Raw genomic sequence first — 24,222 nt, 5'->3', positions numbered from 1 at the left:
AACGGGGGAGTGGAGGTGCGATAACAGGCATGCCTGAGTGTTTCAACGCAGTTTCATAGGCGTGCATAATTAAGAGGCAGCGTCATAGTACACGTCACCTGGTTGAATTTCACACTGAAGTGATCGCAGTGCTTGCGGCAGGGTATAGTCTACCTCAAGCGCTGCGAGTACATCCGATGGTGCTTGATGTACCAATGGTTTCATGCACTTCCAGGAAATGACGTGCGCAAGTGGACGTCTTATGAATGGCTGGTGGGCGTCTGCATACACAAAGTGATTACACGCCAAGACATAGTGGGCGTCCTAATGCCTTCCCGTGCGATCGCCTGCCTTGCTGGGTGTGCACTGGATTTACATATGCTGGGAGAGAGCGAATGCATCTAGCGAGCAGGTCTGAATGAGCTCCTAAGTGCAAAATAACATACAGTACATACCATAACAAAAATAATATGTTACGGCTGTCACCTTAGTGATACGCTTGCTATAACGTATAATGTAGAGATTTACCAAGAGGGTGAAAGGGTGCCAAAATAATAGTGATATGTGCAAAATAATATTTCACTAATAAACAAGTAAAATATAATCAAATACATATAATAATGATATACCATCTAAAAAGTGTGTTTATGGGAAAAGGAAAAGAAACCTCCAAAAGTTCCAAAGAAGTTTGTTCACATGTTCCTCAAATGAGAAGTAAGCTAGACCTGGTATAATACTGTAGAATAAAGGTATAATCTCCTGATGGCCAAACTATAGGGAATCATTGTAAGTGGAAACAGGGACATCAAGAGTAATTCCATCCAGGATTGAGTGTCTGCTCCAAAAGGATGGATATAAACTAGTCCTTCCCTAGTTTATATCCATGCGAATGAATGTGCAAGGACTGAGGCATGCACCGTCAGCCTCCGTAGATGCTCAATACCAATTGGAGCGTCCATCGGAACTTGCAATTCGGTGATTGCAGCTGCGTAATCGCACGCAATGCATCTACAAAAGTATGCTAATTTTTGCCACCGCTGAGCCAGCATAGAGATGGCCACTTTTGCCTTCTCACATCCGTAATACTTAGCAGTCCTGCGTATACATCGGTAACATCGGCCCCACACGCACAGTTACAGCAGGTCTGTCCTGTCTCAGAATTTGCAAGTCTCGTTGCACGTAGTGAGTACTCAGACAATGAAGAGCCTCATACTTGAAATTAATACATTCAATTATATTAAAAAACGGTCTTGTGGACAGAAAATCTCCGTTTGGGAAATTTTTTTAGTCTTCCAAAAGGGTAATAAGCACTGTTCTTGTTACATTTATTTTTATTCTTTACATTTTGTCTTTTGAACAATTAGGAATCTTTTCCTGAATCACTATTAAAAACTTGTCTTCCAGCGATTACATAAGAAATACTTGTCCATTCTGTTTCAAGTACTGTAAATCTTGCAAAAAGGAAAGGGTGAAACTAGCATTTGTATATTATCGCTCCCATGACTCTGGCAAAATACCCCTGAATCAGGCCATATACCTTTTATTGTACTTTATCACACTGTCATCTCACCGGCTGTGTTTGAAAAATGACAGTTGGGAGCTGACTGTCTGGCACCTTATCACTTTTCACTCTGTCTCCTAATACTGCTTAGTAAATAGACCCTTATGTCTAGTTTACTTCTCATTTGAGGTACCTGTGACCCAGCTTCTTTGGAATATTTGAATGAGAAGATTCTTCTCCTTATGCAGTGAACATACATTTTTATATGGCATGCAATTATTAATTATATTTGATTATATTTTGCTTGTTTTTTTGGTGAAAGATTATTGTTATTTTGCACATATCACTATTATTTTGACACCCTTTAATTTTTTTTATGCATCATAACTATTTACTTGAGTTATAGGTGAATAACATAACTGAGCACTATATTAGTAGAATGTCTGTGATTTAGGGCTCTGTTTGGTTGTGAAATCTGTAGTTTGCAGGTTGCACACCATTGTCTGGCACACAGCAGTTATTTATCTTTATAATAAAAACACAGAGCCAGCTGTAGTTCTCTGATAATAAGCAGAAAATAGATCAACAGCACTTGAGTAAAACAGTCAGTGTCGGGTGCAGAAATGTTTATTCCTACATGATGGTATTAAGACATTTTCAGATGGGACACAGTTTAGAGTGATTGCCACCAATGTGCCGTAATAACACAGGAATCAGAGAGCTAATCTTATGTAGGTTGTAACATAGGAATCCAAGAGCTTGTTGCTATTTGTACATATGGTAGTAGCATAAATCTGCTCTTGTTGCTCTCATTATGTATGGTAGTAACACAGGTGCCAGAGCTTGTTGCTATTATAATGTATGGTAGTAACACAGGAATCATAAAACTATGAGCGAGATTTCTCAAACCTTGGAGAGAGATAAAGTGGAGAGAGATAAGTACCAACCAATCCTGACTGTAATTTTTCAAACAAAGCCTGTAACATACAAAGACATTTTATCGGAAAAAGTGAGGCGCAATAGCTAGACACTAGCAGCTCCAAAGAACTTACCTCGTCTTGCCCAAACACAAGAAACAATTTACAATTACAAAAGGATTTAAGGTAATGTTATCAGAGCGCTCTGATAACATTACCTTAAATCCTTTTATAAAAGCCTGTAACATGACAGTTAGGAGCTAATTGGTTGGCATATTATCTCTCTCCAAGCAATGATAAATCTCTCCCTATATGCTATTCGTATACAAATGGTTTAATCTCTAGACAACAGTGTTCTACAGATCGGTACTATTATGAATGTATGGGGATACTTCTTTAAATGGGAAAACTGACCTTGGAAAGATACTCAACTCTAAACTTTTCATTATGGAAGTAACGATCCTTCATTGAGATACTAAGGTTAGCTTACACTGAACTAATTATTGACCAATCACAAAAATCTGGGCAGTAACAACAATAGTAATTATGTGTCTCATTTATAAATAACTTCTAAAATGACTGTACACTGTATACCTTGGTACTGATAAATATATATTAATATAAATTTTACTACTAAGTCTTCGCATAGGCGCGTGATATTTTAAGGGCATCTATAAAATTAATGCAACAAGCCTTAGTGTAGGTCAGCACATAACAGTTGAGGTTAATAAATATGCAATTCACATAAAGGGAGAATGGATATGTTAATTTAATGTAGCGTGTAAGTGTGCAACTAAAGCAATCTCAGTACGTGCCACCGCTGTAGGGTCCAGAAACACAGGGGGCACTGTCCAAATGGAAAAGAAAGTGTGGCTTATTATATATCCAGACATTAATATAATTTGAAAAGTGATGAGAAAATAATACACAGTATGTATATATATATATATATATATATATATATATATATATATATATATATATATAATTCAGACTAATGCACCAATTATTACCTGGTTTTGCCTTACAAAAACATCCGCTTTAAATTTAGCAGCTAAATTAATGAAATATAGGCTGTTACATTTGGCCCTATTTCGGCAAAGATGAGTTTTGTACTATTCATCTTTAGTGACTGTAAAACAAGTAAAAGTAGCACACAGGGTACATACACACGGTAAGATTTTTATGAACTATATGAACGATAACAATATCGTTCAACGATAAATTGTTCATATTGTTAATTTTTATGCAGGGAACGACCAATGAATGACCAACGATGCGCGTCCCCACATGGACGATAACTATATCTATGGTCGTCCGGACATGCAGGCCAACTTGGACGATTTCATCAAGATTTGAATGTTCAGAGATGTGGCAGGATGACTTCAATGAAAGATATCTATCATAGATATCTTTCAGTGTGTACACCCAATATCGTTTGTCCTGCACTACAGAAAAGTTCAAGGGAATATCGTTGGTTGTGCAGATGGTACCGTGTGTTGGCCATACATCAGACCAACTTTCCTCCAACCATCCAACTGACCAACTTGTCTGTCCAACTAAAACACTGCCCCTCACACCTAACCAACTTTTTCAACAGACCAGCCAACTTCTCTCCAACTTGTGATGTCACAGAGGTAGGAGGACAGTGTCTGCCTACTTCTGCCTGTTTTAAATAAATAAATAAATATTTGTTTGTTAAAAAGAATGACTTGAGGACCAAGGGCCTGATTCGGAGATGGACGGAATTGCAGAGCCGCACACAAGCCGCTGTGCAAATCCGTCCATCTCAGATGCAAATGCAGCAGGAGATGTCAGACACCTTCTTGCTGCATTTACGATCCCAGCGATGCGACCAAGGTCGCAGCCTGGGATTACCATCGCAACTATTGCTATTATGGTTAATACCCGATACAGGATTTTGGTATTGTCATAGAAAATTATCTTCCACGAACATACATTTAACCCAGGGATTTATATAAGAAAGTGACATCATTAAGTGGAATAACTATCATTACATTGCAATCTGTTTATATACCCATATCTGGAGTATTGTAGTGAATTGTCTGGAGGAGTAATTACAGTATGATACTGTTCAATTGTATGATTTACTAAGGTATATATTTTGCATTTTGCAGCAGTGACTGTTGTTGGTTGACTTTTTATACTTTTGAATTTATTTACAGAACTCCTTCGTTTTTTATTAATATTATACATTAAAAGTTACGGTTTAACCAGTCATTCTCCTTCTCTTTTGGAAAAACTACAGTGATATAAAAGATTGTTTGTATTAAATCTTACAAAGTAGATAAGGTAACACAGAGGAGGGAATTTATCTTTAAATCAAATTCAGGTATAATAATGGATCCATAGATTACATGGTTAACTTTCTGTGTTAAATTCCAATATAGATCATGATGTGTAATTGTTGTAACACAATGCCCAATGTCAAGAATGATAATTATCTTAACAAAAGAAAGTTATAACACATAACCCACAAAAATAATATAACTTTACAATCTTAAGCTGGATACAAACTGACAGATATATTGGCTGATCAATTGATCGGCCAATGTATGTGCTGCCCGTCAGGCAGTGTGTACCCGCGATATGTTGGTGAACGCCGGCGTTCACCGACATATCGCATTGGCTGTGCTGCACAGCTGATGGACAGATATGTCTGCAGGCATATCTGTCCATCGGCAGGTGGTAACGGGCGGTCAGCAGACCGCCTGTACACTCACAGAGGCAGCCACGAGGAGAGGGGTGGGACACGTCCCCCGCCAGCCGGGACACGCCCCCTGGTCGCCGGGACCTGCAGGCAGGCACAGATGATGGTTGTTCAGTGTGTGTGAACAACCATCATCTGCAGATATATATACAGATCACTCGATCTGCAGATATATCTGTATAGTGTGTACCGACCTTAAGCCATACTAAATTATCTGCAGCATCAGCAATTTTATGTAAGGTTCAAAGATCAATATACACATATACAGTAAGTGCTGCTAATTATTCCTAGGGTTCATCCGTTAATGTAGGTCTCCCAGCCGGGATGCGGTTAAATTATAGACGGAGGAGATTCCAGCTGTCAGAATGCTAGGCGCAGGAAACTCCACACGTCAGACTGCCGGAATAATAAGTATATGATAGAATACCATTGTCCTATATCTTTTCTATGAAACCTTAACCAAAGCTTACTATTTCTGCAGCACAGCAAGTGGTAATGGCTATACACTGAGTCACTGAGCAGTGCTCTGTTGTAATTAGTACTCTGCATATTTACTTACATTGTCTTTCAAATGGCAGATGACTTTTGCATAGCACTTGTTGTTGTCTCTTGAAGGAACCGTCCACTCCAGAGGCCAGAAATAATTGTGGTAGACCTAAAAGATATTTTTTCTCATAAACATTGATTGCACATGTTTATACATCTGTTTTTATTTTCAGAATTTGACCATAAAAGGTCCAAACAACACTAAAGTGAAAAGAATATAATGTAAATTAAATATCATTCTGCACTTTGTATCATACACCTCCCCTCCTAGAACTCTATTGCTATACTGTTTCTGCCATTACTTAGACTAACTGCAATTTAGACACACAGGATGCAGTTTAAAATTCTAGTTTTGACCTGTAAAGCACTCAGTAATGTTGTACCTCCTTACATTTCCACTTAATATCCAGGTACCCCCTCAAATGGAACCTCTGCTTTGTACATAACCTCTTGCTATCTTCTCCAGTCATCATTATTTTCAGCTGCACCTTTGGGATTTCTCTTGTGCTGCACCTTTTCTATAGAATCCTCTCTCATGGTACTAGATGCTCATCGAGAGGCCCATTCCCAGTTGCATGCAAGTTAGCTGCAATAACACTCATGGAACTAAATGCAGATATTAACCTGTATGTCAAGTTGTAGAGTTGTACACATCTTTGCAACACATTGGCCTCATCCATATGCATGGTTTCATAATCATTATCACCGCGCACTTGCACCAGCCCTAACCCTAATACAAGATATCTGTCTGAAATCAGACAGATCTTTGTGTATGCACATTTCAGCATTGCTCTCAATTGCTCCTACACACCCTCATTGTGTCCTCACTAAATGTAGCCATGTGCAAACACTCCATTACCACCCAGTTATACCCATACAACTCTCAATCTCCTTTAGATATATACACATAGTTACGAAGCATGCACAAGATCTGTCCCCTAATCTTATGTACGTGCAGCTCTGCATCAGCTCCAGAATCTCCAAGCTCATGTCTTTAGGCAAACATATAACATAGTTCCATAATAACACTCTGCTCGCATGATCGATTAGTTCTTTTTCCACCATAATATGATTTAAAAGCACACCTTCTTTGTCACCTTTACTTGTTCCCCACCTCTTGTTTTTGTACCAAGTTCTGTACATTTTAAGATATGCTTAGCAGTTTTCTCATTATTATTATTAGAATTATTATTATAATCATTATATTGCTGATCTGATTGCGTAATATTACAATTATGTAACTGATATAACACTTGGTATGCACTACTTACTTTGAATAAGTACTAAATAGATTGTTGGTATTTTACAAATCAATAACAAAAGCAATAATAATTTCAGGGCCACATGACATATCCATGCTAGGTAGAATGCATTACCATGCCTATCAAATTCAACACTAGGGAGCTTATGTAATCGGGTGCGATCTGATGCTGATGTGGGAACTCCTGTGAGTCTTTCCATTTTTTATTTTTTTTTAAGCGGCAATCATTTTAACGGCAAAACCAAGGTCATTTTAGCTTTAAAATGATTACCGCTTTAAAAATACAGGTAGACTCGCAGGAGATCCCACAGTGGCACCAGATTGCACCCTATTACATAAGCCCCTATATATAGAGAAAGATCTCTTCCTGAACCTTACTGATGAGTTTGGGTCACCCGGGCCACAATCTAATCTATACATGGGACATTTACCTTACCTCTATATTTTCCTCCCCATATCTTGATATTGCATTTTCCTCAGATAAACCACAGGCGCCATATTCCAGCGGAGTAAACACTGTTGTTGGGACATTTATGTAGTCACACTATTATAGAGATTAAAAATATATACAAATAAACTTAGTGAAAATGATTAGGTACAGACATTTTTTACTAATTACAACTTTATTAGGTAGATTAATTTATATTTACACTCAAAGTATTCATACAGAGTAAAATGCAACAACAAAATATAAAGCAATAAATATGGCAAAATAATATGATACATCTGCCTGACTTTGGGTTAACACATGGGGCCAAATGTAATAGGGTGAGAGTTAGAAAATGTGAGCGTTTAGCAGTAAGCTCTCACACTTTTTAAACTCTGCCAATGTAATAGAGTCCGAGAACATGCAAACTCACATGTTTTTAGACTCAAAAAACTCCCATTTTGTTTTCCCATTTTGAAGATTAAACTCGACCAATGTTCTAGTGTGAGAGGTTACTGCTAAACTGTCACATTTTCTAACCTCTCACCCTATTACATGTGGTCCCTGGTATTTTACTGATGACCTTTTGTAATTTCAGCTTATCCTTAGAGAGTATACCCCCTTTTTAGGTTATATTGTAAGGACAATTAGTATCAATGTGATGTGCAAAATACAGTTCACTGAAGCCGTTTTTGTGGCACTATAATAGCTTACGTACAAACAGCCATAAAATCCCATGGACACCAATGATACAATTGATAAACACCTAGCATAATGCAATATTGTCTCCAACTGGGTGTTACAAAGATGTGGCATTAAAGGGGCTCTAATTTTTATTTAATTTTCCCTTTGTTTTGCTATAATATACATATTAAGTGATGAATGGATAAAAGTATTATTGTGCAGTTCTATCTAGTCTCTGTGACAGATCACCATTTAGTACACTGTCACTGTTTGCCCCCAAATTCCGTTATCTACCCCCAGAGCCTCCTGTAAATCATCTAAGGTGTAGTAATCAACTCGCAGTATAATAGCATATGTGTGACACCATTGGGGGCGCAGGAACATGCAAAAAGGAATAATAAAAACACAAGTTCTAGAATTATGCAGTCACAATGTGGACACTGAAAATATCAACAGCAGAAGGTATATATTGATTATGACAACATGGTCAGCATTAATCTTGACACCTGCAAAATGTTGATATTGACAGATTTGTGACATTTCCTGGATGCTTATAGTTGCCATTAGGGTTAGGGGCAGAATTAGAAGAAAACTACCATGTCGACATGCTAAAAACATCCGTGTAATTTGGTGAATGTCAACATGGTAAATGTCGACATTATGACCTTCAGCCAAATATACCACATTTCCCTATGCTAGTGGCAATTTTCCCAGAAAACGTTTAGGTGTTCAGTCTTTTACCAAATCCCCTCATTCTGTCTATGTGAGTAAACAGCCACGCCAACTTACCTGAGAGCAGGGCAGTGTTACAGCTTTTGTTTAGTTTTACTTTTTTTAATTTATTAAATGTAGTATTTACATCAAAAGCTGAAAAACACCTGTAGATAAAGCTTTTAACTCCAACTAAGCACAAGTCACTAAGGAAGCTGGAAACACAAATTAATACTAATACCCCATTCAGACATACTGAGATTCCCAGGAATTTGGCCTGCCTCTGCCAAATTCCCAGGATCTCATGTATGTCTGAAAGGTACCTACCCGGGAACATGTTCCCGGGTAGCCGACCCTCCAACTGACCAGGGAATTTCCCAGGAGTTAAGTCCTGGGAAATTACCCTGCTCATATCTGAATGGTGCTACCCAGGAATTTACTCCCGGGCTGCACCAAGCAGCTTTTACATTGAGTGGGCAGCGCAGAGCGTCCTATAGGATGCTCAGCGCTGCTGATCACCACCCCCAGCGCTGGTGGCTATGGCGCTGTAGACCGAGTCAGCAACTGTAGCCGGGTCCTCAAGCACAGAGAACCCCAGCCGGACGCCGGGGACACCTGCCGGGGCTGGAGAACACTGGCGGGTCTATGCCACAGCAGGTCGCATGCACTCCCGCTGGACCACCAGGGCAAATAGGTAATAAAATAAATAATTTAATAATAATAAAATAAATAAAATGGATGCATTGTGATTGGCCGGCTGCCTGCTGCATGATGATGACATCATCAGCGGAAGCCGGAGAGAGGAATAGGCTAGGAAGGGCAGAGGAGATGCAGGTAATCTTAAAAACTGAAAAACCCGGCTTATGTCTGAATGGTGTTACCCGGGAATTTCCCGGGTAGACGCTGTAGTGTGAAAGGGGGGTCTCAACCAAATACCCGGGAATTTGCACAGGAGAAATTCCTGGGTCTGAGCAGGAAATCTCCCGGGTCGTATGTCTGAAAGGGATATTAGGGGTATATTTACTAAGCTGCAGATATTTAGAAGTGGAGATGTTGCCCATAGCACCCAATCAAATTCTAGCTATTATATTCTAGAAGGTGCTAAATAAATGTTAAGTAGAAGCTGACTGGTTGCTATGGGCAACATCGGAACTTCGAAAAACCTGCACTTTAGTAAATATACCCCTTACTATGGACTAATGTCTATGGCAAGTGACTCTACAACTACTATAGAGCTGTCTTTTTTAGGTAAAATAATATTTTTATTTCTGTCTTATGTTGTTATTTTAGAGGGCATACCATTTTACAAAGATACAGAACCTATATACACATATGCCTGACTACATTCTTATACTAATCAGTAGACCGTCACACACATCACAGGTGAGATAACTGACCCTTAAAGTTGAGTTGCCGTACAGTCTCCTAGCCAGCAGGCGTCCTGCCTGAATAGCTACCGGAGTAAGCTCTAGTTTGCCCTCTAGCACATCTCCGATCGCATAAACATAAGGCACATTTGTCTGCTCTTCATCATCGACTGGAATTTTTCCTGTTCTGAAACAAAACACATTGGATACGTTTTCAATCTTAAAGTCACACATTAAAAAGAGTATTACTTACTTGCATGATACTTTTTAAATAACAAGCAGAACTGTAATATGTCATTAAAGAGCAAATGAAGCCACTTTACTAGATCACATATTCAAACCTATTGGGTACATTTATGAACTGTACTGGGTCACTGCACAAAGTACCTCGGTTCTGCATTTGTTCCAGGTTCTTACCACTTTAAGTCAAATCCAATAATATTAGTCACACTAAATAAAAGCTTTCAAATGTATGTGCATCACATAGAAAAAAGCTGCGCTGCATCTCCATGTTTTCCTGCAGCCCTAAATGACTTACAATGTGCACCTTCCAATAGCAAATCAACCATAATAACATGTATACTAACGTAAAGGTATCATACACATAATAATGGTGGGTTGTGGCACATACTTTTCATTGATCCTCACTCCAGGTAAATCCAGACCAATATTCCGCGTGCATGCGTCTCTTCCGATTGCTAGTAAAACCTGCAAATGACCAAAGCAATATTTTAGTATCATTCATATTTATTTAAATTACTTTATACAGAGATACTGAATATAAAATGAAAAGTGAATCAGATCCTAGTTATACATAGTCTATCTACTCACAATTTCTGTAATTGGTATATATTTTAAACAATGTGGTTAAAACATCTTTTACTGGCACATTCTGGCATTCAGAATTAGGGTTACATGACAGAAAGGATCTGCATTATTAAATCTGCCTTGCACAGCTTGTGTTAGCCATTTCCTATGAGCTTGTGGTAAAGAGCCCTCAAAAATAAAGGCCACATTAACCATAATAAATGATTTAATAGTATCTATCTCATCGGTAATAAATAATGCTGTTTAGTGGGGAAGAGCTGTGTATTGGCCATACAGTACAGAGCGTGCGGTGCTCATTACTCACAGTGTTGTATTCCTCAGTAATCTCCGAACCATCAGCTGACTGAGATGTTACTTTTAACTTCCCTGGTGTTCCTGCTTCTATCTGCTCTATCTGCAAAGAAGAGATATATATATCATGTGCAAGAATATTTACAGGCATGATAAAAGTAATCCCAAAGACAGGAATGAATCAGGGAATAGGGTACATTACACAGTACAGGCAGTGATAATATCAGTACATCTTTTCTAGCGCATGTAATTGATAAACCGTTATTTCCAGCTAGGGAGCTATCCTGCTTGTTTTTGGAAATTGATAAAGTGGGAAATAAATAAATATTAATATTTGAGCACATTTAGGGCCTGATTCATTAGCGGTCGCAACTGCGATTACGTACGCAGTAGTCCGATTGTTGCATTCCGCGCATGTGTGCGCATTGCAGTACGCGTGTGCGAAGACTCCACTGCGATCAGGAATGCAATCGCAGTGTCTACGCAGACCCATCGCAGAGTGATTGACAGGAAGTGACCGTTTGGGGGTGGAGAAGGGGGGGTCGGCGAAACGCAGGCGTGCCAGTGAGTTTGAACGCCGTTACAGGGGCGTCCATAAATTAGCCACTATGATACCATACACAGCATGGGCTTTTACTGCGTGCGATGAGGTTAGCAATTCCTGAGTAAGGTCAGACCTTGTGCAAGTGTGTGTAAGGCTGCGATTGTACTCGATGTTACCCCCCCTATACACTGCCCCGGTAGTAGCCCACCCCTATTCAGTGCCACCAGTAGTTGTCCTATGCATTGCCCCCAGTGCCGCCATGAAGCGGCCCCCCCTATGCAGTGCCCCTTAAATAAAACACACAACTTACCTGAAACCCCGCTCCTGACGCGACCGCCACTGTCCACTCCGGCTCCTCTTCTCCTGCAGCATGGGAGAGAAGTCAGCGTCATGACGTCACTCCCATCATCACCCGGGGGGGAGCCGGAAGACGGAGCTCATAAGTGAGCTCCAGCCGGCTCCCTCCGTTGAAGCTGCAGCCAATGAGAGTCTGTGTGACTCTCATCAGCTGCTGTAACAAACACACAGCTGCCGCCGGCGGCTGTGTGTATGTCACTGTGTAGTGTGGCCGCGCTCACTGCGCGATCTACTCTACACTAGCGGCGGGGACACTAACGGCGGATGAAGCCACCGGTTGCACCGCTGCTAGTGGGGGCCCCTCTGTGTGTGGGGGCCCAGGGACGACCGCCCCTGTCGCCCCCCCTTTAATCCGGCCCTGCTCAGTGTAATTGTCATCACCTGGCAGAGGATGTTAATCTGAGACTCTGGCCCGTATTCAATTTGAGGCGAAAAGCCGTTTTCACATGTTTTTGGCGGAAACTTTTTGTATTGAATTTGAAAGACTTTCCACCTAGGCGGAGAGTCAATGTAATGTAATAGGCGAAAAAGTTTCGCCTATGAATAGCAGGCGGAAAAAAGTACAAAATTGGGGTTTTGGGGTGCAACATTGCGGGAACCCCCGTGCAGCCTTCAGACAGTTCCTCAAGGGTAAACTGTGTCAAACTTTTTTTTAAAACAACACTTAAGAACACCCCAAAAAAATCACTTTGAATTTGGGGGAGAAAAAAAATATGTTGGGGAACAAAGTTAAAAACTAGCGAACTTGACTCTGGGGGGGTCCCCAAGTATGCCCCAGGTGTTTTTTTCATTGCAGGGGCTTGCGGCAGATGGATTTTTCACGGTTTTTAAACCTAACTTTAGCAACTTTAAAATATGCTGGCCCCCATTTTCAAGTACCCCAGATTTGCTGGGATAAGTTATTTTCTGCAAAAAAACTTCAGAATACTATTCTGCACCACTTGTACAAAAACGCTATTTAGCAGTTATTGAGCACGTTTAAAAATACCAAATACCTTCAGGAAGCCAAATCGGGTGGGTACCATAGTGAACCCCGACGTCAGAGCATCTTTTGGGGGGTGTCAGGCTGATTTCCCCAAATCTGACAGTACTTTCCGCTTGTTTATGTTTCGCCAGGTCCCATTGTCGCCTACTTTCAAATTGAATACGGCGATAAGAGGGCACGCGCGCGATAGTTTTCCGCCTGCAAAACAGGCAAAGTAGGTGAAAAGTCCGGGGAGGCGAAAAAGTATCGCGGGTCCGCTCAAATTGAATACAGCTCTAAGTGTAATACATTTTAGTATTAACTGGAAGTAAAGACCTGCAAAAAACCTATAGCCTCATCACATGGACATTTTTTTGTACCAGCCAGCAATATGTAATAACGTAATCTAGGCAATTTCTGCAACAACAAAAGCAACAAGGTATTTCCAAACATGTAAACTAACAACAATAAAATATTTATTGTACCAGATAATAATTTGGGTCTTGCTGTGTGAATACTTATGTGGCATTATATGTGTAGACATTGCATGTTCTCCCCTTGTTTCCGGACACTCCTAGTTTCTCCCACAATCCAAAACCATACTTATATGTTAAATCGAATCTGACCAAAAATGAAGCTAATTTATAGTATATGTGGCAGGGAATATAGATTGTAAGCTCCACCGAGACAGGGAGGGGATGTAGTTTATATCCCGGCGGCATTCTAAGTGCCGGCATCCCAATACCAGTCAGAATCCGGGCACCAGCATCCCTACTGCCTGCATAGCGACGGTAACTATTGGGGTTAGGGGAAGGGTTAGGGGTTAGGCACTAGGGGGAGTGTTAGGCTGGGGGAGGGGGAAGGTTAGGGTTTAGGCTACAGGGGAGGGATGAGTTTAGGCTGTGGGGTGGGAGGGTTAGGTTTAGGAGTAGGGTTAGGATACTTACCTGCAGGTGTCGGTATCCTAACCCTGTTGGGATGCCGGCGCCTGGATTCTGACCGCCAGGATTCTGAGTGCCGACATCCCGTACCTAACCTAAGCAGGGAGTGATGTGAGTGACTGAATATTCTCGGTAAAGTGCTGCAGAATATGTGTGCGCTGCATAAATAACTGTTACTATATAATATATAATCAAGACTTTCTGTATTTCTATAACTTTGCTAGTTGCTTGGGCTGTGCTCTGTATGTTATTACAAAATTATATTTTTCCAGTGACATAACATTAAAAAAGGCAAATAGAGAAGGAACAACTTTCACAAGGCACAATATAAGGATTAATGTTTTATACATAGATGTAAAAAATATATGTGTAAGAATTTATAGTGAATACTAAAGCTGCATACACACGTAAAGATTTCTGTCCAACCATCCAACTAGATGATTGGTTGGAATGAAAATCTGGTAACGTATGAAAGCAAATGACAATCAGCAATTTGCTCCCAAATGCCAGAAAATGGACAAAAACTGTTGTTTGAACAAATTGTTTAGATCAAACATTTAACAAACTTGTCTGACGACCATTTTCATCTGTTTTCTGGCATTTAGGAGCTAATTGCTGATCATCAGTTACTCCCATACGTTACCAGATTTTCATTCCAACCAATCAACTAGTTGGATGGTTGGACAGAAAATCTTTACGTGTGTACCCAGCTTTATTGATTACTATATGATTTATATAGTCCACTGCTGCTTTACTGGTATCACTCTGCTTTTTACCAAAACACAGATGAGACTACAGACATTCTATCCACATGGATGGGACTCCCTAAAGCACAATGTAAACTGCTAAACATTAGATATTCTACAGATTGCTGACTGACATATAAAAATCTGCTGCTGGTAAAACAGTTCTGAAAACAATAGTGAAAAGTAGACAAATAATATCATTTATAAATCAACACACATACATACACACAGAAAGATACTGGGATACATGAGGAGACCGAGCTTCAGTACCACAGTGCAGGAATTAAAACTGTGCACCTTAACCACACAGGGGTTACTCTGACACAATCGTGTCATGCTTTGGAGGTTGGTTGATTGCGTCATTGATCAAAGTGAAAATGTGTCATGTGTGTGCGTGTGCGTGTGTGCATATTTATAAATAGAAGCACTCACAAACATTTATGTTACAAATAACATATATTGTGGATTTGTCAGCCAGGAAATTAGGTCATACCTTTATTGGTACGAAGTGTTTGATAAACTTTACTCCATGTTCTTCCATGTGTTCACCAATCTTGTTGGCCATTTGCTGGTCAAAACCTCTCAATAAAATAGAGCGCACCATAACTGTAACATTCAGTCCCAGCCCTGCCAGGAAGCCGGCACACTCTAGTGCAACGTAAGATGCTCCAACCACTAGTGTCTTCCCAGGACAGTAGGGCAGTGAGAAGAGGTCATCACTGTAATACAATTAGAATGAGATCCTTGATATAACATTTTGAATAAAAATGAAGGGGGAGACTTATCAAAGCTTAAAGAGGGACAAAGTACCAAACTGCCATGTTTCAGGCTGTGTTTGAAAATTACATGGTTATATTTACTAAAGTGCAGGTTTATAAAAGTGGAGGCGTTGCCCATAGCAACCAATTTCATTCTAGCTAGAGATAGTTACATGATAATTAGGATCTGATTGGTTGCTAGGGGCAACATCTTAATTTCTATAAGCCTGTACTTTAGTAAATATTCCCCTTAAAATCTGATTGGTTGGTACTTTATCTCTCTTCAAAGTGTAGATAGATAAAGTAGCAACCAATCAGCTCCTAACTGACACTTTACAGGCTAGTTTGAAAAATGACAGTTAGGAGCTGATTGGTTGGTACATTATGTCTCTCCACTTTATCTCTCTCCAAGGCTTAGTACATGTACCACTAATTGCAGTAAAGAACATTGTGTGCAGTTTAACACATGATGCTATCCCAAAGTAATTTAGGGTTACAAACAATAAATGCAATTATTAGTTACAAACCTATGCAAATAGTTCAGCACAATGTTATGAAGTACAGAAATCACACTGTTGAAAGCAGAGTTTCCTAATCGGTTCCTACGGGGGACCTAAATTGTGACTGCAAATCAGCTTGCCAGTCAGCAGTTCAGTGTTTAATTAAAAATATACTTCTATTTAATTACTTTTCTGCTGTCTACAAATTAACACAGGAACCCGCCTAGAATGATATGGTGAATAATGTTTTGTGTCTGAATCCATGGAATAAACAAGTACTCCTGTTTTAAAGAAGCTACAGTATGTTACCAAACTCTTCGTTTATCAACTTGGCTGTATGTTCATCCAGCAGGATGTAGTAATGTGACCGCTGCACATGATGCTGGTGGTTGAAATCCCGGCGCCGGGAATCCCGACCCACGGCCAGAACACCAGTGCCGGAATCCCGACATCAGTTGAGATGCTAATGCCAGAATCCCAACAGCCGGCATCCCAAACGTAAGTATAGCAAGCCGGGTTAGCTGTTAGCCATCGGGGAAGGGGGGGGATAGGTTTAGGCACCACGGGAGAGGGGTTAGGGTTAGGCTGCAGGAGGGGGGAGGTTAGGGTTAGGCCGCAGACAGGTGGGGTTAGGTTTAGGCACCACCAGGGAGGGGGTTAGGGTTAGGCACTAAGGGGGGAGTGTTAGGGTTAGGCACTATAGGGGAGGGTTAGGACGCAGAAAGGGAGGGTTAGGGGATGAAGGGGGGAGGGCTTGAACACCCTGTCGGGATTCTGAGTGTCTGTATTTTGACAGCCAGCATCCCGACTGCTGGTCTCCCATACCCAACCCCATCCAGCAGCTTCTGCAATGACACAAAACACAGGACCACAGTGCAATACACCAAGTGGATGATGTGGTCAGTACCTTGTAATGCAGTATTCCTTATCTCCAGGTATACCCAGGTACCGTGGTCTTTCTCCAGTAGCTATGAGGAATTTTTCTGCTGTAAAAAACTTCACTTTGCCTTTTGAATTTGTTGACTGTAGAATAAAAAAGATAATTTCATACAGTTTGGTTTGTTAAAGGAACTGAAATAAAAAAAATAATTTACTATTAAGAGTACATTGTAGGTGACACTGTGGTGTAGTATGGCAAATTCTTCCTATGAAAACACAGAAAAGAACCTAGGTCTCATCTGTAAGTTATATTAAGAAGACTGGATTTTTTTTTTTACATGTATACTTTAAATTCTAGAAAATTGCTCTAGCTATCATGTATGCCCAGCTGTGTATTTCCATGCCATCATTTGTATCTTTAGGCAGTCAACTGTTGGCTATGTCCCTAAGTCAATCTACATATGTGGACGTGCCTGTACCTTAATTTGATGTGGTCCCACAAATTCTCCGTAGCCATTTTCATATTTCACCTTGTTTTCTACAAGTGACACCCTGTAATTCCAGTTCAGAGAACCAATGTAATTCTGGATAGACTCGCTCATAACCTCCCAATTGTGTTGCACTGGTGAAAGGAACACAAGACACATGGTTAACTATTGAACTAGCTATATAACTTTTGGCAGGAAAGAATTAAAATTAAGTGCATCGAAGAAAATACATTATTTTAGTTTCAAATTATTTAGAATTATATATTATATCAGGGATATTTTACGTGGACAGTGTTACTGAACCGGTGTGACACTGGGAACATGTGACATGTCTGAAGGCTGAAAACTGTGTGGAAAAACTTATTAGAAGATATATTTGCTAACATACTAAAAAAGGCTGATCAAAATTGCACGTGCATATATAATATAATTACTGTAATCCTGAGATATATGCCAAGTATTCAAATAAGTGAATTCTCATTACTAAATTAAATTGTCATCATTGCTAAATGTATGACATAACAGGTTAATTTTAAGTGAACATATCCAGTAAAGGGCAAACCTGTACTTGTTTCCTGGCGTTAATTCATTAAAGTCTAACATTTATCAGTGCATCAATCTGTGATACAGTTCTAATAATTTTTTACTTTGATGTTATATTCGCTATTATTCTTGCAGTATGTGCGCTAAAGTGGAAGTAATCATCCATTACTAATCAGCCACCTGGTTTTCTATAAGTGACCAGGTCTATATTGCGGTGTTATTATCATATAGTAAGTGGTTAATATTCACAGGTTTGGGCTAATTAATGCATCATTTCTAAGAAGCAAAATATCTGATAATTGAATTCAAATATACTGTATAATAATTCTAAAACAGGGATTTATATACATATATTTAATGTATATTGTGGCAAACAAAATTATCTTGTGTTATTCCACTTTGAGTTGAAGTTTATTTATTTATGTATTTTTTTATTCCAAGGACTAAAATTAAGAAGCACCATCATGGAAGCAGAACCTACCTGCTACACTTAAGTATAATAGTAAACGTACAGGTTAAAAGACAAATAAAAAAAATTAAAAATTAAACTTATGAGCTTACAATTCTCTATTTCATGAAGTGACAAATGCAAGTGCACACTCTAACCATGCTGAACCTAATAATATAACTGCTGAATAGCATCAAAGAGGTTCTTTGCATAATAATGGTCATAATTATGGGCCTGCCCAGGTCCCTAACACTCCTATGGAACAAATATAGGGCATGGGCCAACCTAGCAGAACCACCCCATGACATCACACTAGTGTGAGATTTAAAGAGAGGGTTAAATTCTCTATTTCATGAATTATTCTTTTATCATATATTATATGATCTAACTAATCAGTGACTATGAAATAATGCTTATAAAAGGTATGTGGAGAAACACATGAAAATAACACCAAATAACCAAAGCAGCGTACAGATCTCAATAGTCTGCTTTCATTCAGCCATTGTGTTAAAAAGTGTCAATGGCAGGAATGTAAGGTATTAGACTGGGGCGTAGGTTATGTCCTTCAAAAGCTGCTTGTAAAAATACCACCAAGATGGACCTAGGGTATTAGAGTTTGGTGGCATTTTGCTTACAATACACATAATTGTTTTTATATTTTTGTAAAATAAATTTGTTATTTGCACATTATAAATATTTAACTGTTGAATCTATTGGTGTTTAATAATATATACAGTTTGTGCTTTTATTTTGCACAGATGGGAGGTGATTGAGTTTGGAACTGCGGAGAGTACTTGTAGTAGGGCGATGTCACAGAAATAGTCATCTATGCAGGCCACGCCCCCTCTGTGTGATGTCACACGCGGGCAGGGCCACAATCCACGGTTATTATAACAATGCCTGGAGCATCCTAAGGATGCTCCGCGGAGTTTTAAGGGCAGCGGTGTGACCATCTGAAGCGTCCTAAGGACACTCCAGGCGGCACTGCTGCATAGAATCTGGCTGCAGGGTGCCATTCTAGGCACCCTACTAGCCATATGAGGCTAGCAGAAAAAAACTCTGAGGGCCAGACCAAATTATTCTGCGGACCTTAAACGGCCCCCGGGCCTGAGGTTCCCCATCCCTGCTCTATGCCATCATACTATACTTGTAAATTAAAATTCTCATTTTTATTTACAACTTTCCACACAAATTGGCCCTTTTCGGGTACATATTTTGTTATACATATTAATATGCTGTTTACATCTATGTGAATAATCTGTGAATTATTATTTGTTTATAATTGCATAAATATATCTGGTGATTTATACTGTATGTATACAATATATGATTAATGAAAGTAAGTCATTGTTATGACTTATGTGTATGTTATATATAAGGTTAAAATTAAGGCTTTGGGAGGAGATAATTATGGGACATAGTAAGAACGTGATAAAAGCTTGAAGAATTACTACACAAGCAAATGATTATACATTTAACTTTTATTTACATTTTACAAATGCAAAGGGAAAACAAAAATAGGGTTAGTAGTAGAAGTAACCTTGTGTATGTAGTGTTGTATTTTAAAGTGTGTTTGGCGCAGATGAAATAGGTAATGCTGGGGCAATGGTGATGGTGAGGTCCAGGCACCATTACCTATGCACAATGGGTACCCACAATAACAAGCTAAAAATGAAATAGGCTTTAGGATATGTGAATTAATATCCAGCGCTGTGCTAACAATCTGTATTGCCGCTTATCACACTTATTCAGATTCTAGTTGCGCGGCAATTTACCAATTAAGCTCTAATGATTACATAGAGCCATAGGGCTATGGGGACTGTGGTAACAGGTGAAATTATAGTAATAAGTGTTAGGGGTATATTTACTAAAGTGCGGGTTTTTAAAGTGGGGATGTTGACCATAGCAACCAATCAGATTCCAGCTATTATCTTCTAGAAGGTGCTAGATAACTGTTAATTAGAATCTGACAGGTTGCTGTGGGCAACATCTCCACTTCTAAAAAAACGCACTTTAGTAAATAGACCCCTAAGGGGTCTAGTTATCAAGCAGTGAAAATTGTGGAGAAGTGAACCAGTGGAGAAGTTGCCCATAGCAACCAATCAGATTTCAAGTAGCATTTATCAAGTACAGTCTATAAAATAATAGGTATGAGCTGATTGGTTGCTATGGGCAACTTCTCCACTGGTCCACTTCTCCACAGTTTTCACAATGCTTGATAACTAGACCACTGAGTGTCTTCGGTAGCACTCTTGTAAAATGGGAGGATGCAGTGATAACCCATTTCTTGAATCACAAATACTAGAGAATGAGTTCCTAAGTTCAGACATGCTAACCAGTACAATAAAAAGCTACACCACTATTTAAGATCATACTTATTAATGTATAAGTAATTCTAATTTATTTTTATTGATAAATAATTTCACATATTTTCCATTGAATGCAATAACAGCTTTTTTACTTGTTTTAGATATACTGTACAGTTAAGCTGCGTACACATGTAACGACTAAAATGGACAATATGAACGATAACAATATTGATCACATCGTTATCGTTCATATCATGCATTATTTGGGCACGAATCGACCATAGCCCATGCATGCAGGCCACCATGGTCGATATCAACCAGGTTACTTAAGGAACCCGCGATCGTTGCTCGCTGGTCGTTATAGTTGTTGGTGGGTACATGGTGTGCTGGAAGAGCGATATCGATCGTCCAACACATCGGGAGATCGAACAATGATATCGTTATCGATCATCCCGTGTCTATGCACCATAAGCCTTTCAATAAATTCCACACCCATCTACTTTACTGGACATCAGAATAGTTACAGAGTTGAGCTAATTACACTCAAATAATTGCCTCTCCTCGTGCCATCCTTTGGGGCCTCACTGACGGAGGTGTCAAACGGAGACTTTAATAATTAGCACTTTTCTAGCTAGAATATCCCAGCCTTACTTACAGTCGGTGATTAGTGCTTATGTACACTGAGATTGTTTTAGCTTAGTAGAGTTGCATCCTATAAGTCAGTGGGGCCCGAAGAGTCAGCACTATTTGGAAGCAATACTGTATTAATTACCTACCATTATCTTCAACTTTCCATCCATATTTAGAAGAATCTTTTAAAGCCTGTCTCAGTAGGGCTGCCTGATGCATTAGCTTCTTTGGAATGCAGCCCACATTGACACATGTTCCTCCAAGACCTAGAAAAAGAAGAACAAATATTATATTACTAAATGTAAACAGTAGTGAAAACTCACAAGACACTCAAACACCAATGACAACAAAATGGTTATACTATCATAACAGAAATTATGAAAGGATCTTTACATTTTCAACCACATGAGTACAATCGGGATATACTGGGCTCTTCAGCTCAATGTGTAAAGTAATAACTAATCATCAAGTGTGATGATTGACTGATTGGTCCAAGGAAGCCAACCAATTGCACTGATCACAGATCAGATGACTATGCTCCTTGCATACTTAATTAGCCCTTGGTCTATTGGAAATCTAGCAATTTGCCTTTTATTTTTTGTTGTTGTATTCCCGTACTTATAAGTTTATCATGTTGTTGTTAGTGGATATCATATAGGGAACAGGAATGGTTTCCCCTAGGTTCTGCTTAAGCTGTCCTTTCCAACTTACCCCATGTGGTTCCTAGTGGGGATGGAGTTACATAATCCAGTACCAGTACTTTCTTGCCATACTTTGCAGCCTCCTGGCAGGAAAATGTGACAACAGCACACATTAGATCATAATTATTGTACACCCAAAGAGCAGCCTATGATGAACATTACCCTGCATATAGACTTGTCCTTCCCCTGAGCCCTGAAATCATCACTGACAGTAAATTGTTTGTACCTTAGAAGCAGCTAGACCGCCTGATCCTCCCCCGATGACAATCAGGTCAAAGTCATAGGTATCCTCTTTGGGTTTATTCTCTTTATCCTCCAGCAGTTTTTGAAACAGACCATCCTTAGACAGCTAGAAAAAGGCAGAGAGGAAAAACAAGATGTAATTATGCTTCAACCAGTATTATAACTAGTATCAAAAGCAAATAGAAATGGCTAAAAGAGATTGTTGTTAAAGAAGTGATTGTTATTATGGCTAATGTGATTGTTGTTGTGCTTCAAAGCATAAACTAGGTCTGAACAATAATAAAAACATACAGAATTTCAATAAAAAGTATAAATGTACAAGGTTTGTCTTCTAGTTACTATGACTGACATAAAATACCCTAACACTGCAGCATGGGAAGGGGAACATTTCCTCTTAAATCAATAACACTGATAGAAAATGTTAATAAAACATGTTAAAGCATTTCCTTTTGTAGCATTGTCGTTTTAATCATTCATATTGACTTTATGAACAGGATGCATCAATCATATTGTGAAAAAACAGTACATGTCAATAGTACAGAATGCTAATATCTTCCTCAAGGTTTTAAGACAGAGGGGGTCCACTTCTCCAGGTTTTTCACAGCTTGATACATAAACCCCATTATATGACTACATTGGTTTAGAAACATTAAGTGTAACTATAGGTCACAACAGGTTAAACCATCAGAAATGCTACATTTCACATTGAATCATACACATAATGAATCATAACATTTAAAAGCAAGGGAGATTCTTTGCCCCTGGGGACCTAAATAATGCCCAATTCAGTAGAGACGGTCCTGGTTTTACAGTATGTAGTGTAATGGAAAAATGATAACTATCAATAGAGTTATGCAAATTTCCAATAGTTATATTATATATTATAGAAGCCTTTTTGTCTCAAATTGTATTTTTTGCTTGTCTGCACAGTATGTCATAGGCTGTATGTAGAAATTATAGTGGGCAAAATTGTTGAAACCTTTTGGAAAATGTGCAATTGTGAAGTTTAACAGTTTATAGCACTAATATATTTTAGTATTATACCAAAAAGCATATTTCATTACAATGGCAAATTCCTTTAGAACATAATAAAATTAACTTCATAACAACATTTTACATTTTGAAAACAGTTAAACATACTGAACTGTGGGAAAGTACATTTCTAAAGGTGGCCACACACACATTTTACCCGATCTGGCCGATTCTGACACATTGGAACGACAGATCGTGTAAAATATGCCAAAATCGTGAGGAAATCGTGAGTTCCCACTCACAATCACGATGTGATGAGCGTCCCCGCTGGTCGCACATCGCATCTTCAGATCTGCCGTGCAGTAGGAAAGATCTGACAATCTAGCATACAATACACAGTGAAAAGTCTGCATGCAGGAGAGATCGTATGAAGATTGGACACCAAATTGTGTGCATATCGTGTGGAGATCGTGTGCAGAGCTGCCGGGGAGAGTTTCAAGGGAAATTGTACAGATCGGCTGATCGTGTGCACACCGGTATGTGTGTGGACACCTTTAGTTTTGCAAAATATCCATTAGTACTTAGTTTGGAAGCCTTTTGCTGCAATTACATACCTCCCAACATTGGTGGCCAGCGGGTCGGGACCCTTGACATGTCTAAGGCGTGCCCCATGTCAGGAAAGGCGGTGGGGCTTAGGGAAAAGGGGCTGAGCCCCACAGGACCCCCGTTTCAGTCACTGTGGGGGTGCGCCCAGTGCTCTCCGAGATGATTGGCTGCTCCCAGGCTCTCTCTGCATTGTGAATAGATGCTGTGCGCATGTGAGCAGCATCTATTCACCTGTGTGTGCAACCCCAACTACCCCCCCCGCGCGCCGCACACACTGCACCCATATTATTTTAGACTTACCTGTCCGTGGTCTCACGTCGGGTGTCGGCGCTCCTCAGAACACCGGAAAA

General features: G+C 39.5%; 1 protein-coding gene across 1 annotated transcript in view; it reads right to left on the bottom strand.

The window, feature by feature from the left end:
- TXNRD1 (thioredoxin reductase 1) overlaps nucleotides 1-24,222 on the bottom strand; it is a 76,175-nt gene that overhangs the window by 11,378 nt on the left and 40,575 nt on the right. Inside the window, exons 5-15 of the mRNA XM_088453577.1 lie at nucleotides 22,278-22,400; nucleotides 22,062-22,134; nucleotides 21,497-21,616; nucleotides 17,412-17,554; nucleotides 16,961-17,076; nucleotides 15,289-15,514; nucleotides 11,257-11,346; nucleotides 10,756-10,832; nucleotides 10,155-10,311; nucleotides 7,372-7,479; nucleotides 5,688-5,783 (exon numbers count right to left, since the gene is read on the bottom strand). Coding sequence (XP_088309703.1) covers nucleotides 5,688-5,783; nucleotides 7,372-7,479; nucleotides 10,155-10,311; nucleotides 10,756-10,832; nucleotides 11,257-11,346; nucleotides 15,289-15,514; nucleotides 16,961-17,076; nucleotides 17,412-17,554; nucleotides 21,497-21,616; nucleotides 22,062-22,134; nucleotides 22,278-22,400 — 1,329 coding nt within the window. The remainder of the gene's footprint in view (nucleotides 1-5,687; nucleotides 5,784-7,371; nucleotides 7,480-10,154; nucleotides 10,312-10,755; nucleotides 10,833-11,256; nucleotides 11,347-15,288; nucleotides 15,515-16,960; nucleotides 17,077-17,411; nucleotides 17,555-21,496; nucleotides 21,617-22,061; nucleotides 22,135-22,277; nucleotides 22,401-24,222) is intronic.

The sequence above is a fragment of the Taudactylus pleione genome, unplaced genomic scaffold (genome assembly GCF_031769625.1).
Source record: "Taudactylus pleione unplaced genomic scaffold, aTauple2 ptg000040l, whole genome shotgun sequence".
Lineage (NCBI taxonomy): Eukaryota > Metazoa > Chordata > Amphibia > Anura > Myobatrachidae > Taudactylus > Taudactylus pleione.
Note: the sequence above shows the minus strand (reverse complement) of the source record. Positions and strands in the feature narration are given on the sequence as shown.